The sequence below is a fragment of the Rhamphochromis sp. 'chilingali' genome (assembly GCF_963969265.1).
Source record: "Rhamphochromis sp. 'chilingali' genome assembly, chromosome: 14".
Classification (NCBI taxonomy): domain Eukaryota; kingdom Metazoa; phylum Chordata; class Actinopteri; order Cichliformes; family Cichlidae; genus Rhamphochromis; species Rhamphochromis sp. 'chilingali'.
In genome coordinates, this window is record NC_137941.1 from 27,896,733 (window position 1) to 27,914,399 (window position 17,667).

General features: G+C 42.6%; 1 protein-coding gene across 12 annotated transcripts in view; it reads left to right on the forward strand.

The window, feature by feature from the left end:
* Positions 1-299: 299 nt before the first annotated feature.
* Positions 300-17,667, forward strand: part of caska (calcium/calmodulin-dependent serine protein kinase a) — a 176,034-nt gene continuing 158,666 nt past the window's right edge. For 5 of the 12 annotated variants that reach the window (XM_080902392.1, XM_080902390.1, XM_080902395.1 and 2 more), the window contains exon 1: positions 301-1,200. In XM_080902392.1, coding sequence (XP_080758518.1) covers positions 1,142-1,200 — 59 coding nt within the window. In that variant the 5' untranslated portion in view covers positions 301-1,141. Of the gene's footprint in view, positions 1,201-17,667 lie in introns of all 12 variants that reach the window. The other 7 variants (XM_080902393.1, XM_080902394.1, XM_080902398.1 and 4 more) reach the window with 3 other exon arrangements.

The window sequence follows — 17,667 nt, forward strand, 5'->3', positions numbered from 1 at the left end:
TTTTAGATGAAAATTTGTTTCAAAAATAGTTGCTGATTATTCTTTGACAAATTTAAGCTTTATGTACCTTTAATCATTAAAGAAAAAAGTTAGACGTGACTTCTTGAATACTCAACTTAAATAATATACTTCCTAACATTTGCGAACATTCTTCATTCATACTACTCGCTTCCGGGTGGGAACTCCATTGAAAAAGTCCAGAGGAAACTGCGGGTTTAGAGAAATCTTTACGGCGCCACCGGTCCGCCATATTGGCTCAAAGCCTATTAACCTGACAGGGGAACCGTGAGGAAAGGCTTGGCGCCAAGATGGAGGATAAGGGAGCAGTTTCATAACTCCCGTGTAGGAGGAGCTTGGTTTTCTGGAAGCTCTGTAGAGCTGAGCGTCCGGGCCAAACGGGCGATAGTGGGAAGAAATAAAAGGTAAACCAGAGGCTGCAAAGTCTTGTCAAGCCGAGGTAAAAGACGAGGAGTGCGACGCGCGTGGTTTTGTACGCCAAGGACTTGAACCAGGTCGTCCGTTACACTACAAGAGGACTCTGTGTATATGCGCGCGCACACCCCCGAAAACACTGAAGAGTAAACCCGCAGCTGTTTGGGATGTGAAGATAACCGTAACCCACCTGGTTCAGCGCTGTAACCCGAACCTGATGCACAACACTGCCTTACCGGCTCGTTTCGCCCTCTGTCAGCACAACACTGAAAACGGTGACCATGTCTGCGTCGTTACGGGGATTGTCACGCTGGTGAAGTAGTTTACTATGTTGTTTGACAACCCTGTGAGGTTTGCTTTTTGAAACGGGGGGGCACGATACCGGGAAAGGCGGGGCAGAGCCCTGGAATACGCAGCTCTTCCCTGTGCCGGTTCACTCGCAGCGGGGGATTTTTATTTTTTGGGGGGAAGCGGGTACAGGGGGTCGACGAAGGAGGCAACAACTGGGATTTGGAAACGTTTCTTTGCAACTCTTTCCCGACTTACCCTGCTGCTGGCGACACGAGCGGCGTTTTGTCAGTTATTCCTGACACTGTCGTCTGCCCGTAGCACTCCTTTTAGGACCATAAATTGAGGTTTGGGACGCATTTCTTTTTCTTTTGGTGGGGGGGTGGGGGGTGGATAATTTTTCCCCAACCGGGGTCGGACTATGGCGGACGACGACATTCTCTTTGAAGATGTGTACGAGCTCTGCGAGGTCATCGGCAAGTAAGTGTTGCTCTGCTGCTTTTTTTGTTGTTGTCATTTTGCAGTTTTTCTCGTTGGCTTTCCGATTGCCCCCCTCTGATGTTCCTGAAGATCTGGCACACGCGCTCCTGCACGCGCAGCCTGAAGCGTCCCCGTGCGCGCCCACAACAAGCGTGGCAGTATTTGTGTAGGAACTAATGGCGCGTCCTTGGTCATCAGAAGTGAACGTAAACAGACCCTAATCCTACTTTTGCGCCCTATGTAGCACTATATCGTTCTACAGAGGCGCAAGCCTCCCCCGAAACAACTTATCACGGGAGATGTAATTGTCTCTTTATGATGCCACGAGCTCATAACACCAAGTTTTATCGCCCTTATTCCCAGATGAAGCTAAAGAGCCGTTGTGCCTGCGTGGGTTGTGTGTTACAGTTGCCCATACACGCACTACTTGGCTACGCGGCTGTGCTTTGACTTGGTGGCACTTGTCAACTTGCTGCAGAGATTAAAGGGCAGGGCACACACCATCCATGAGTCATGCTGTCCGCACATCTGGCGAGCGTTAGTGACCGAAGGTCTAATCCAGACTACTTGGGAGTAACATTCCCTGCACGGGTAAGCTGATAGCAGTGCATGCATTTTGGGAATGTTTTTGCACAGAGAAGCTGTATTTCTAATTACCCTTCTGAGGAATGGGATCCAATATTTAAGAGCCGTTATGCTCACACTATATTAATAAAAACTGCGAGGCTTTTGTTGCATCTTCTGGGACTGTTACAGTCGCAGTATAAATGAGCAGTAAGACCACTTTAAACTCTCAAGATAATATCTTCGTTGTTAAATGTGGCTGGAATTTCACAAAGTTTGGTGTAATTACTTTTGTGTAATCCTGTTTGGCTGTAACAAAGCTGGGTATATCATTAACCGTTATCCCTGTAATTATAATCTGTTGCAAACCAAGCAGAATGTATTGATGGTATCAGTGTGTGAAGCCAGGTGTGGCTGTGAATGTTTCCATGCTGCTGTTGAAATTACTAATAACCAGCTCTACCCACCAAATAGATGGTCCGGTTCTTTCTTTTCCTCCTCCAATCTAACAATCTGGATTCTGTAGTCCTTAACCTTCATGGTCTTTCAGTTTCGCTTGTCTTAATGGCTGCAGCACTTAAAAGCATGCCTGGGGCTTCCCAACTTGTCATTGCAGCGCTTCATAAAGGAACTGAGGATGGTAAGAGAAGAGAAGCGGCTGCTTTGTTTTGTTGAGTAGTGGGAATCTGAGGGGAAAAACTGTTTCTGCTCTGAATAACTGAGTGTGTCATCCAAACGTCTGGTGCTGAATGAAGCACTTCATTGGGCGCACAAACAGAAGCTCCGTGTGAATCAGTTGCTTGGCAGGCCCAGGCAGACGTAGTCAGTCAGTCATGGCAGGGCTGACTGGTTATGGGACTTCTGCTGTGTCACAGAGATGGTTGGCTGTGTGACGGGGTGATAAGACCTGCAGCGCATGCACTACATGTTTAGGCAAGCCTGAAAACACAGAGTGTGTTCTCTTTATCCCCATACAGTCACAAGCAATTTCTCCCTCACTCCCCCCCCCCCCCCCCCCCCCCGAAAAAAAAATCCTCCTGTCCTCATGTAAAAAATACAATCATTAAAAATCTTGAGCCAGGATCTGAGACAAGCGGCTTTGAGTCAGCCGCACATAGACACACTCGCCCCCAGTTTTGCAAAGCGCAGCCCTTCCTTAGTGTTTCGGACAGTCTGTGATTTACAGTTTGCATGAGGAGAGACAGCGGCCCTTTTATCAGCCGACCTGCTGTTCTCCGTGTGGAGGGCTGCTGCAGCCACAGCTTCTTTTTAAGTCTCCACTGAAGCACCAATTGCGGCTTGTCATCCTGAAAGAGACGGGCTTGACCGGAGGAAAACCCAACCAGATGACGACACCGCAGTCAGCAAAGGCATGACTTTTAAAAAGCCTGACACCCTGGATGCTCGTGTGTGTGTGTGTGTGTGTGTGTGTGTGTGTGTGTGTGTGTGTGTGTGTGTGTGTGTGTGTGTGTGTGTGTGTGTGTGTGTTTCGGCAGGGTTAGACCCACATACAATTCAGAATAGCCTAAAAATAGGCTATTCTGAATTGTGCTCAGATAACACTGTGTGTGTCCCAGATCGTGTGCTTTGTTAGGTTTAGGGATGGTCTGGAAAACGTGCATTGTTTGAAGAAAATTTTGTACCACGCTTGTATTTCATTTTATTTTTTTTCTTAAGCATGCTGACCTCGGACAAAAGCCTGTCACCCACGCGTGCGTGAGTGCATTGTGTGTACATCTGTCTTGTTGCTGTCACATTGATCCCGCCTTCTGTGCTACTGCATTCTGAGGCATAAAAACAAAAGGATGGGGCAAAGGAGGGAGTAAATAGAGTTGTTTGGGGCTGGAAGACGAGAAGGAGCAGAGGAAATTTGGGTTGGAAGATGAGAAAAGAGAGGCTGCGTTGGAGATGGGATGAGCGAGGGAGCAGGCGAGGGCAGGGGCACAGTAGACGGAGGCAGTCCATTAGTTTGAGTCACACATTAAGAGACATCCTGTGCCTTCGGGCCGTGCTCTTTCCGAGTTCATCCTTGGAAGAAGTTGTCCGTGTGTGCCTGTGTTTCTCATGGCAGGGGGCATAACACAGCAGTGTGCATAAAACAATGGACTCCAAAGAAGAGGCTATTTACCATTGTTTTGTTTTTTTAAATCCTTGCAGCTCTAAACTGTACTGCAGTTAATGCTTGATGACAACAGAAACATGCTAATTTCAATGCATCCAGCCTATGATGTCATGCTGTAGCTGCATGGTGTGGTCTGCGCTGTATTAACAGCACCGATGCCACAGTCACAGGCCATTGAGAGTTTATGCAGCGAACCATAGGGTGTGTGTGCTCTGACATCTCCTCTGTTAATGAAGCCCGAAACAGGAGCTAATATTACCCAGCTGAATTGATCAATGGGCTTCCTGTCCTGAATATTTGGCCTTGCTGTGGATTCAACAGTGGATATTGTTCTAGAACATACATCACCGTGGAGCCGATCCGCTCCACTGTGAATAAAACAAATTACCCTCCATTTGCCATACCTCATAGCCTAGGAGGACACTCGGGGGTGCTGTACAAAGCCTGAATGTCATTATAACTCTCAGCCCAAGGAGGTGTGTGTTAAAGTTTGTGTGTGTTTGGTGCCTGTTGTCAATTCTTGCAGTCGTGTGGTCTTATGTGTCCTTTTTTTAAAAAGAGGTGACAGGGAGTTTTAGCCCTAAGGCCTGGCTCCATCTCCTGTGCATGTGTGCCATTCGCCTCATGGAGTGAAGTGCCACTGCTCTGTAACCCACAGGGAATGAAATACCTGCTAGTTCACTGTTTTACTGAAGACCTTTTCTGCTTCATGTGGAAGGAATTATGGTAATAACAAGGAGGTCTGGTAAGTCTCCCTTGTCCTTGCACTTTCCTCCAACTAACCAGATTACTTAATTACATATTTTAGAGGCTGTGTTTTGTGGATTTTTTCCCCCCACATTACCCGTGTTAATTAAGCATGTGCAATGCTGACCTAGATCAGGACAGACCCATTCCCTACAGGAGTTGAGTTGTTCGCGGCCTTGTGGTTGGTTTTATTAAGTGGTTACAATTGTGGCTAGCTTCTGCTAGCTAATGTTGAGAATGACCGGTGGGCAGTATTAGTGTGGATCAATGAATTGGCCAGAAGGGTATGACAAAGAAACAAACACAGTCATGGCACTGCAAGGCCCATGGGCTATGAGTCAGTAGGTCAAACGCTGCTTTGTTTACATTGTCAGAAAAATTGCATTTCAAAAGGCATCCTTCTAATAATGGGAATTAATGGCACTTGGGTTCACAGTTTAAAGATTATTCCCCCAAAGTAAAAAATAAAAAATAAAAAAAAATAAAAATTGCTTGTATTACTGTTGACATGCTTCCCAACACAACAGCTATTTGCTATGTGTCACTTCATTGAGTTTAAGTTATTGAGTGAGACATTAAGACCTGTGTTTGAAGCATATTAATAGAATAATTTGACAAAAACTGAGCTGCTGTGCAGTGCAGGCAATCCAAGGAGTTTACGGCCAAGCTTTCGCAGATGAAATTCTAGCGTTTAATTCTTTTAGCTGGCTTTAATTAGAAGGATTCAAGTTGCATAGTCCAGAGAGAAATGGGTGATGCCACAGTTGCTTCCCCCCCCCCCCCCCACAGGGTGTTTGCTGTGACTGTTCTTTAGCACCTTTTCCATAAATCCATTTTAATTGGGAGACAACAAAAGGTAGAGAATAACATCAAATTACCAAAAAAGGTCATTTTGACAATTTTTAAATAATGTGTCAACAGTAATGGTTGTGACTGAATTGGGACCATGGCCTTGTGGGAATACATTCATAGTGTTGTCTCCAGGGCCTATGCCTGCTGCACTGTTTGTGTGTATATGCAGGCAGCTTGTATTATGTGATCTTTGCCTCTCTGTCGGGTTTTGGAGGGAAATATCTGCTGAAAGACTGGTTCCCGCATGCACAATTAAACATAGATGATTTAACAGAGATCTTGCTCTGAACCACTAAAACATTTATCTGTTTTCATCAAGCTGGGGAAAACACCCTTAGCAGATCCTAGCAGCTCTACATGTGCAGCCCTATGTAAATAAAACTACATTTGCTATCTTGTTGAAACCACCCTCACAAGAACAAGGTTTCTTGATGTCACACAATGGCTGCCTCCTGGAGAATGCCTAGTTTGTGGTCACAGGTATGGCTTTCACACTGAGATGTAGAATTTCTTCGAGTGGTATTCCTCTGTTTGAGAGTAGGGCTGCCACGATTAGTCGACTAGTCACGATTACGTCGACTATCAAAATCGTCGACGACTAATTTAATAGTCGACGCGTCGTTTGAAGCTTTGTAAGATCCCAAAAGACGCAGGAATAAGTAGTAGGATTTAAGAGTGTAATAACGGACTGAAACAGAAGATGGCAGCACTGCATGTACAAGGATGCCAGCTGCCGTTAAACCCCGAAGAAGAAGAAGCTGTGTCCCAGAATTCATAGCGCAGCCCAGCTCAGTTTCCAACAATGGCGGCAGCTAGTTAGTTTTAATATTACTCTTATTATTCTTTCTGGGTCACAAAATAAACGTTTAACATATTTTCAGCCGAGAATGTAGCTGTGTAAACCTCAAATATCGGCTCAGTTTATCAGGACACCACATATTTTCAAAAGCGCTCCGACGTTTTCAGAGACGTCTGTTACCCACTAGCTCGTTAGCTAGGCGGGGGCTAGGCTCACTAGAGCCGTGAGAACACCGGACTCCCGGCAAATTGTTTTCAAACCCACCACCGTCTTTCGCTACTCAGGTTAAACATGATATATAAGTCACTTAGATAACTTAACAATGTTATTGTTTGGCTTTTTTTTAGTATTTTATTTGTTCCTGAGTAAATCGGTTTGGCTGAGATTAAAGTTATAGTTTTTACACAGCTAAATAAACATCAAGCAGACAGCTGATTATCAGAAGTGTGAGATGCTCCAGAATTTACTCCGGTGTCCTGTTATATTTTAGATAGCAAGGAGTTTATTAAACTTCACCGAAACAATCTGCAAATTTCATTAAAATTTAATAAACTATCATCTTGTCTTTATTTTTAGTTAGCACAGACCTTAAACACTTAAAGCTGTAAGCTAATGATAGTTATATTAGAGCAGATGCTGCTGGTGCAATAAGCTGTACGTTTTACGTCCAATGGATGATGATCTGATTAGTCGACTAATCGCAAAAATAATCGGTGACTAGTCGACTATCCAAATAATCGTTTGTGGCAGCCCTATTTGAGAGTAAAGGAAACACTGATGGGGGGTGAACAACATTTGATGAATATTTGAAATGCCCTCAGCCTAATGACCTGAATCTTAAGACACCAAGTACCACCAATAGCTGCCCACTTTAAAGTGGATTGGATAGATTCTTATCTGTTGCCCCACTCTGAAAAGATAAATGGATCTTGCATATTTCAGTGTTGCATTCCAGGCTTGTGTTTCTAAAAAATAAATAAATAAAAATGCTTTTTTAGGGTAGACACAACCTATTCTCTACTAAACACTCAGTCTGACAGGCATGGATGGAGTCACAGGTTCATTTTAGGTTAAATACAGATGTTTTTTCACATCACTGGGGTGTCATGTATGCATAGCAGTACTTTAGTGCAGCATAAATGAAGCTGTTTTCTAGGGACCTCTTTGTACTTCTTGTTTCCAGATGTTTGCATAGTGGGAAGGGAAAAAACGTGCCACCTGACCTTTTTACTAATAGAGCAATCAGTCATGTTCTTGAGATGACACGAAAGAGAGGCCTGTTTTTATGTGGTCACTTTCACTGTTGTCAGATTGCAGGAGTATTTCACTTTCCTTAGCAGTTGCTTTTAGGACTAAAACATTCATACAGGCTCATCCTCCTGCCGTGCCTTGAAATTTGGATTGAAGATCTCAAATGTTTCTATAACTCTTGGCTCCTGGCTCGCTTTACAAGTGACATGGTAGCATGTTCTGCCTGGAAATGGTCTAAAATGGGAATTTAAACTTGCTGTCAACAGTTATTTAATTTGCTTGGCTTCAAAACATTGGATAATTTCCTTAGTAGAAAGACGTGTGTTTATCATCACAGACACTGGTATTCAAGAAGGAGGATGATCATTTTCAGTGCAGTAAGTGCCTAGATTTTGCACACATTTCTAAGGTAAACTCCTTTTCTTGGTTTCCATATTTCCTAGTTTGTGTCTTTTCTTCATTCTGGAAGGATCAGCTGTCTTAGGGTCTATCACTATAACCCCAATACCAAAAAACCTGGGACATTGTGCGTTCTGTTTTTAATTTACATTTTGAAAAATGTAATATAGAAAACATCAAATGTTTGAACTGATAAAAATGTACAATTTGAAATTGATGGCAGCAACATGTCTCAAAGTTGTGAACAGTTTTACACTTTGCCTCGGTTCCAGTCTTTTGTTACTCCTGTCCCAACTTTTGAGATGTTGCTGTCATCAGATTCAAAGCAAACTAATATTTATCATGTAATAGTAAATATTGGATTTGTTGTTTTCTGTGTTCTATTGTGAATAACATAAGGGTTTTGAGATTTGCAGTTCTGTTTTTATTTACATTTTAAACACTGTCCATTTATTGGACTTGGGGTTGTATATTCATAGGCTGTGTTCACACTCGTAAAAGAACGCGTTGAAGAGCCTGTTTAAGTGCCAAAACATGCTGGTTTGAAAGAAGTATAGTCGGAGCCACCAAGTCAATAACCATTCACATAACAGACACTTTTACCTCCCGTGGGGAAAAATGAACTGTTCTTACTGCAGTCAGCCAGCTTTTTCTCACAAAGAAGAAGTAGACCTTAATCTACCAGCCTCCAGTGATATAAAAATAATTTTACCTGGCAGAACACAGAAGTTGTTCATTTGCTGGTGCCTTGATTGGACAGTTATTTTGTGGTATTTTATAATGGGTGATTTTTGACCCCAAACGAATGCAATAAAATCTAAAAGTCCCACAAAGCAAACAAGCAACCCCCATTTTCTGATGGGTGAAAATGTCAACTTTTGGTTGTAGTCTGATGCTGAAAACAGCAATTTTTTAACATGCTTCCAGAAGCCAATAAACTGTCAAGTTAGAGCTCTTATTCATTGATGGGCAACGTTATCTCTCTCGCAAAAGAACTTTGAAAACAAGTTTGAGGCACAGAGGTACTTGCATAAACCTTTACTAAGAAAAGATGCACGTATCAGTATAAATGATATAATCCAATTCTGTATCCTATTTGAAAATAATGATACAATTTAAAGCATTGAGCAGTATTGGCCTAGAACTCCGTAGGAAATTGCTGGTAGCAAATTGTTTGACTTTTGGAGTGATGAGGATTGTTTTTACATATTGTGAAAGGGTTTAATTTTCTTGGTAAGCATGCCGACCTAATCAGCTCCAGTCTGGTAGGAGTATCCACAGAAAATCAAACAGTTAAGTCACAATTAAAGACAGTGTAGAAAACACTGGTCACTGTTTTTTAGCTTGATGGGACGCCTGTACCTCACAGACATATTGCACAGAAAATAGTTGCATTGAATAGAATAGCTTTTTATTTATTTTGCCACTTTGCAAAAAATTAATTTGTAAAGTGCACGGCAATTTCTGTTAGATGTTTAGACTCTTACGTCAGGAAAACAGTTTTAGCATCAGCACCATAATATTCCATGCTCTCTCTCTGGACATGGGCATAAACCTCATGACCAGATTTGAAGAATTCACAAATAATAATAATGATCTGACTTTCAATGAATATTTAACAGTAAATTAAAAAAAAAAACCCCTGCTATACTAGCAGGAAGTTGTCGTAAAGCGATTTATGTTTAGTTGAGAGAGGGCCCTCAGTGTTCAACCAGCTGTCTTGTCCCTCATACCTGCCCTGAGTCCCAGATGAAGGGCACTGAAGCATGGCAGGCAGTGCACACAGTCACATAAGACGTACCCACCAGTTAACATGTGCACTGTTTTGTATGTGTGAGCACATGTGCCTCCAAGTCAGGAGTTTGCGGTCACAGCAGGTTTCTGTTGGCTAACAAGGCTAAAGTGGCTTCATTAATGCATTATTAATGCAATATCATTCAGCTGACCCGCATGTCCGAATACCCTCCCACAGAGCTTTCATGTGTGTATAATTAGGTTTAACAGCAGGTTATAACACACAAAGGTTCATTTACAGAGGTGATGACATTCTTTGGAGTTACCAAAAGCTGCTGATGCAGTAAGTGATATTTCAGAGCTTTACCTTCACATCCTTTCTTTTGTTTCGGGTTTATTTTCACTGCCCTCGTGTCAGTGTGGGGACCTCCTCAGTCTAAACCAGTTTCCATACCGTATGCCAAAGCACACACTGTCACCCGAGTTACAGCTGAGCCTGAAGGAAAATAAAACACCCACCTTGTAACACACAGGGAAAAGGGATTTCTGCTGTTTTTGTAGGAGTAGCAGAAAACGGTGTTCATTCTTTGAACCAGCACAGACTATCAGAAGCCACTGGCTCAAAAATGTGTTTACTGGTTTCTTGCAGCAGCCAAATGAGAGCTGTGCCTAAATCAGAAAAACTGCTGGGCTTAATGTCTGACATGTGCTCTCAGTGACAGCTGGTCCTGTTTGTTCAGTGGAGGAGGAAGGAGGAAAAAAAATGTAGGAAGAGAGAGGTTAGACTTACACACTCGAAGCGGGAACCCTCCTGTGCTAAAGATGGTTTGCAGATGTTGAGAGACTTTGCAGTGATTTCATCTGTGTTCACTTTCATCTCTTTCATATATGACACAAAAACACAAAATCTACCTGTTGCATAATTCAGGCTAAGATGTAGTGTCTTGCCACACAAAGAAAAATTGCACAAGCTGAGGACAGTTACAGAGGTCACAAATAACAGGTCTGCATTATGTGTTTACTTTCTGGGAGACATAACAAGAATCACAAGAACCTGGAATGTGTGCTGTGTCTGTGATATAATGAGAGCTGAGAGGTAGAGCTGTGCTGGTCACGATGTAAAGCTGTGCTGCTGCTGTGTTTAAGTACCTCATAGTGTCTTAGCATGCATATTAAAGGAGCTCAGAGTCATGTGATGTGCTCAAATATCGTGGTTCTGGTTAGGATTATAGCAAAACTAACCAAACTATTTTTGTCAAGGTTCAAGCATTAGGGGGATTACTTAAGGGGACAGTGTAGGGTGGTGGTGGGGGAGGGGGGGGCTGCTTGGGAGAGATGATTGTGCAAAGGCTTTGGATTGTATTGGAGAGAATAGTAGATGCTAACATTTCCTGTGGAACTGAAGTGTATTTGTGGCAGGGGCTTCTTGTGCAAAGGCATATTGATGCTTTATTAAATAAATTCATGAACGATATGTGTACATCATGACAATAACAGAGTAATAATCAGCAACTCCCTCTCCACTCAGTTCATTATTCTGTTGATGGATTCCAACACTGTCGTCTCATATTGTGAGAAGGACTGCAGACCTTGTGTTGCTCTGTAGCCTCAGTAAGCCAGTCCGTGCTCACTGCAGATTCTGCTTGGAGTGGTCTGTTTATTTCACAGTGGACTTGTAGAGAAGAACAAAACCTACACTCTATCTGCAGTCCACAGTTGGAGAGCTTTGTCCAAACATGGCTCAAAAGACTCTAGAGAGTAGCTGACATCAATGACCACTCAAAATAACATTGTAGATGAGCTAAATAAAACTTTGACAGTATTGCTGATAGATTAAAAAGTAAGATTTTTGTTTAAACCTCTTTATTTGTATCATCCACTAATATACTTCCAACTGTTTTATCAGCATTAAACAAAAATACAGACATGCTGAAAGACTAAGAAGGCTGCGGACATTTGGCCCTTTAGCACACATACTGTAATTTTACACTCTGTGTGATATCAGAATTTAACACCATCTTTAGATAAGTGGTCGTATGAATTTGCACTGAAAAAGAACTGGACCTAGGGTGGATCCCCGAGGCTTGCCAGGCTCAGTTGCAGCAAACTGCTGAAAACTTTGTCAAGTGCACAGCAATTTCTGTTAGATGGATAGAAGTCAAACTGTTTCCTGCCTTAAGGCTTTCTCTTCTTAGTGGCAGGCCCGTGGTTGATGGAGATGGACATGAAAGCCTGCTGATATACTGCTGTTATACATGAGGTTTCCCCCCCTGCTGTATTAAGCTAATGCTCTATAAGTGTTTCTATAGAGCTACATGACTAGAAACAAGAATTACTCATTAACTTTACGGTTAAATATCAGCCCACTTTGCTCCTTATGTGCTTTCTGTCTCTCAGATCCTTCTGTTCTTCACACTGTCTCTCTGATGGCTGTGTGCAAAATGCAGGTTTATTTAATTAACCTCTATTTAGCGAGGCAGGTCTATTAAGAAGAAATTTATACTTTCAAGTCAGGTGGAGGTGGAAAACATTTGCATTTCTCTTCTTCAGTGAGCTGGTGCTGTGTTGATTCATTTAAATGTACTGTGTGTCTCAACACTTAACAGGATAGAAGTGGTGGTGTCGTAAAGTGAAACAGAAAAAGCTGTTGCTAAATGGCTGAATTGTAAACAAAGAATTACAGGGCTGCACCTTAGTGTAGGAATGACCTTTGGCAACTGATAATTCATTCTTTGTTGGATCACTGTTGATCAAACAAACTCAGATCCACCTTTTATATGTGTTTGAGTTTCATTTAAGATGAATGTCCCAGGCGAGCATATATTGACATAAATTCAGTATTTTGACAAGGGTTGAGACAAAGTTTATCATTTAAATATGTTTTCTTAATAAGCAGGAGAGTGGCCATGAATTTCTTTTTAAATCATTTGAATAGTCAATGTTTTTAAAAAACAACAACAAACAAACAAAAAAAAAAACTGGGAGAGTTTTTACCTTCACAGGTGGGATGTAACACTTCCACCAGAAGGTGGTGATTAGTGTACCTACAAAGCCCCAATCAACAATAAGAAAAGAAAGTGAATTTGCTCTCACTACCAGGCCTCGGGAAAACTCACGTACGCACAGGAAAAACATGGAAGACCAAATACTGCTGCAAAAGTTTAGAAATTCATTCAGAAAATTACTCAACGTTCAAAGCACCTGGTAAAGCTAGCTCATTGCAGGTCTGCCACTATTATGTGTAGTCAGATCCTGGAGTCTGTTAGTCTGACACTTAATTCTTTACAAACCTATAAAGACTTCTAGGCTCTAACAAGTTACTACTACATTAAAACTGTTAATTGGACAAACACACACAGAGCTACCTTGCTTTGCTGCCCTGGGGGATGAGTATGAATTTGTGTCTAAGATCTACATAGCCGTTAGTTAAAACATTAGCATTTACCATTCAGATCAACCGATTTTCACTTCATATTTGATTTTGTGATGGGCCTTGTCACATGAAGCTGGTTGTGTTTACTTTAGTGCATCCAGTTGTTCCAGCATCTGGCTTAAATGCCAATTTAATTTGTTTACACTGTAGCCGATTCATACCTGACTACACGCGCGCGCGCGCACACACACACACGTCTGTATAGCTACAAGCTGTGTTTGTGTTGTATGTGCGGCATGTTCACATGCCTGTGCTCTGTGGCTGCATGTGCAGTCTGATACGTTCTGATGGTGGCCCCAGTGTAAATGAGAATAGATGAGCTCCATTTATTTCATTCAATTAGTCTGTGTTGTTTCTGTGTTTAACATGCTTTTGTCTGAATGGTAATAACGGGCACCTGAGAGAGGAAGTGCTTGTGTGGTTGGAAGAATGAGAAACCCTGATCACACTCTTGCCACCCTGCCACCCAAACAATGGTGGATATTGATTAGATGAACATTGAAGATGAAAGTTGACTTGAAATGCACAGACAAAAAGGAGGCAGGATACTTTGCCAGAACTGCTTGTCAGACGGTACCTTTAAAACCACCCTGCTCTCACATATATTTCCATATCAGATCGGAGGAGAATTGGGGGTCTATTCAACCACACATCCACGCCGGCCTCATATTGTGTTAACCAGATATGAAGAGTAGACTGCTTAAAACCAAAGAACATAAATATTCAAGAGCTCCTGCTCTTTGGACTTTTGTTCTATTTCTACTTCATAGAGGAAGTTTATAATGGCTGGGTTCTGTTTAACCACATCCCCAAAACGTGCATTTTATAGGGTAAATTGTTTTCTTCTACAAAATGTCATTATGTTTTTAACAGAAAGGGTCAATACACTTGATAGTATCAAGGATGTTATGGATGTATGGATGAATGTCATTCTGCATTAGGGATGTGTTACTTTGATTTCATATATTAAAACAAATACAACTTTTTATAAATACATAAGTTTCTGTTTTGATTTCTCTGTTCTTCTAATGGTTGTTTTATTTATCATTTGACAAAAGGTGCCATCAAAGAAACTATGTATAAATCTATAATGATTACCTCCTCGCCATGCTGTTGAGTACGGCTTTCGTGAATCACCTTGAATTCCAATACTTGGAAGCGCCTTTTATATATGCACGTTCATAAACACTAATTTTCCCACTGGACATCACCCTGTACCCGTTGACCTGTTGTAGCCCATGGCTGTGGTGTAGTTTAAATTTAAGTTTAAATATTTATAATGGTGGAAGATGAGATGCAGTTTATGGTACACGTGGTTGTCAGGCACAGGTAATGAATATTACATCTTTAGATTTCAGCGTGTGTCTGTTTTATTCAGCTGGCTGTATATTGGGAAGATGTTTAGCAGTCAGCCGCTGAATGTGGCTGCACCCACAGAAATCGGAAGAAAATGAAAAGAAACAAGATGGATGAGAAAGAGATGAAGGTAAAGTGATAATGTGGAGGTTAGGAGGCTTTTAATATTTGGAGGAGCAGCAATGTGGAGGGTCTTAACGGGCTGCAGCCACATTTAGCATGGGGTGTTATGGCTGTGTTGACATATTGTCTGACAGATGGGTGACACATGCTCAGTGTCCCAGCCCCATTGTAACTACAAGGGGGACTTGGTATCAGAGGCACAGAGCAAGACTTGCTGAAGGGAGCCTGGTGGAAAACCACATTGTCTTACTTCAAGCTGCCACAATCTCACAGTACAGTGCACAATTAGCACCTTAGTTACCCCTTTATCTGGCTTCCTGTTCAGTGTCTCTGCTCTCAGGTAAAATGCCACTTCAAAATCAGTAAATCCTCAAAAGCCAACAAGTGTGCACTGGCAGCATGTTTCCTGTTTTCTGTCTTTGTGCTTTATACGTAAAAATCGCTGAACCACAAAATAATACTACTCTGGAAAGTCCAAACTCTGGTGTCATATTTGCATCAGTCTCGTCTGTCTCCTTTCAAGATGGTCAGCCTCGAGTTTGAGTAGTAGGTGGCATGATTCGGCTGTCCCACTCAGGATGATAAATGGATTATCAGGAAGCTCTATTCTCTTCCTACCTAAAAGCCACGTGATGTGTACTGAACCACACGTACACCAGCACTCCACGCACCGTGGGCTCTCTGACTCTTTTGTGTCACTCCCACTGCTGCCCTTGTGTGGTGTCTCAGCTCTTATTTGTTCCCTTTTTCTCTGTCTGTCAGTAGCTTAAATGGAGCTGTCATTACTCATCCCTTCCATACAAGTGCTCATATAACTCCTTGGAAAGGTGGAAAAGAACGGCACCACTGTCATTTTTTTTGGCCTTCTCTGCCCTACCATCTGGAGCATGATGGGTATGCCCTGTGAGCGGGTGCGGTGAGGAAATATGCTCCAAAATATCTCTCATCTAAATCTGTCAGCTAAAGGCGCACATGCACAGCAGCATGAATGTGACAAACACTCAGTGACCGTGTTCACCTTCTCCAGGACTAGTGTGCTCTTCATTGTGAGGAGCCTGTAGTGTTAAATCACTGCTTATTTGTTTATTTTGTCCATCCATTATGGATGCGTTTGTGCTTCGTGGATGCATGCGATCGTGGCTAATGAGTTGGCAGTTCGTCTTGTAATCGGTAGGTTGCCGGTTCGAGCCCCGGCTTGGACAGTCTCGGTCATTGTGTGCTTGGGTAAGACACTTCACCCGTTGCCTACTGGTGGTGGTCAGAGGGCCCGGTGGCGCCAGTGTCTGGCAGCCTCTCCTCTGTCAGTGCACCCCAGGGTCGCTGTGGCTACAATGTAGCTTGCCATCACCAGAGTGTGAATGGGTGGATGACTGGATGTGTGGTGGGGTCCTCGCTTTGGGGTCCTCAGGGACTAGTAAAGCTATACAAATACAGTCCATTTACCATTACAGAGGAAATGGACTGCTAGAGATTCTCATTCACACACATTCTCAAATATTTGCCCTCTCTTCCGGCCTCTGACTATACCTCCTAGTTGTTTGCTGCTGGGGCTGGTTGAGCGGGAGTGATGAGAAACTCAGTTGAGATCAGGTGAACTCTGGAAGAATGAGTCATTGATGGGAGGAGGAGTGGGGAGGAGGATGCCTGCGTGAGGCATGATTACACCAGCTTGTTCTCTGGTCGAGGACAGCAGTGTTGCAGCTGCCTTTAAATCACCTGCTGAGATGAGAGAGGGAGTGTTAGCTAGTGTTATCATCATGGATTTTAAGGAATACTGCCATTATAACTATAAGATTAAGATTATGAAACAATACAGTTGCTATAATATAAATCTAATCAGTGGTGTAAAGTTTAATTGGGCCATACCTCGGCACCATGGGACAGGGTGAGCATGCAAACGCTGCTCAGCCAGAGTTCAAACCAAGAAACTTCTTGCTCTAATACTTCTTTCTAGTCCACAGAGTTCGTGTGAAGGATGCATATGCATGTTTTTTTTTGTTTTGTTCCCCCCCCCCCCCCATTTATTTAACGGGTTACACTGAAGTAGTGGGTAGTAATTGAAAGGCAGGAGGGTGCAACCGGAAAGCTGAAGCCCCTTTTCCATTAGTACCTACTCGGATCAACTCGTCTTGGTTTGCCAAGGTTTTCAGAGTTTTCCATTAGGTCATAGTGCCTTGTACCAGATACAGTCTTAGTACCTGCTTGCCCGGGGTTCCGAGCAATCTGAGTAGGTACTCATATGTGACAGCATCAGACTGCATGCCACCGATTGGCTGGTCAGTAGCATCACTCAGTAAGTCATGAGAACGTCTCATTTATGAATTAGGAATTTTTTTTTTTTAATTACGCCTTTTTTTTTTTTTTTAAACCCGGCAACGTGGGAACTGGCTAAAAAACACCCCAATGCTGTATTCCCTGAGTCTGACAAAAAGCCACAGACCGAGCAGCTGGAGCAATCATGCTTCGACGTCCACCTTTTCTGTAGTGTTCGTGTCGCATATTAATTACATCATGGGATGTTCGGACGTGTTCCCATGATGACAACCATGGACGTCAGGTTGTACCGGAGGAAAACCATTCGATCTATGTCGTGGCGAGGCGATCCGAGTAGGTTATAATGGAAAAGGGGCTTTAATGACCAAATCCACCTATTTCTATTTGTGTTTATGGGCCCCAAACCTTCTTAAAAGGAAGCTTTTTTTTTTTTTTTTTTTTCAAACATAAGGACATCAGTCCATAAAAAAATATGCCATGTTTAAACAGACAGAAGCTTCTTCATTCACACCTCTGGCAGAGCAGTTCATCTGCCAATAAGGTAGTTGGTAGGTCAATCCCTGGCTGCTCCAGCCAAAGTGTCCTTGGGCAAGATACTGAACCCTGAGTTGCTCCTGATGCGTTCATCAGTGTGAATGTGTGGAGCACATAGAAAGAAGTGCTTGTATGAATGTAAATGGTCTGATTCTTATATAGCGCTTTTTTTACTCTCCCAGAGCACTCAAAGCGTTCTATACAACATGCCACATTCACCCAATCACACTAGGGCTGAACGATTATGGAAAATAATCTAATTGCGATTTTTTGCCCCAA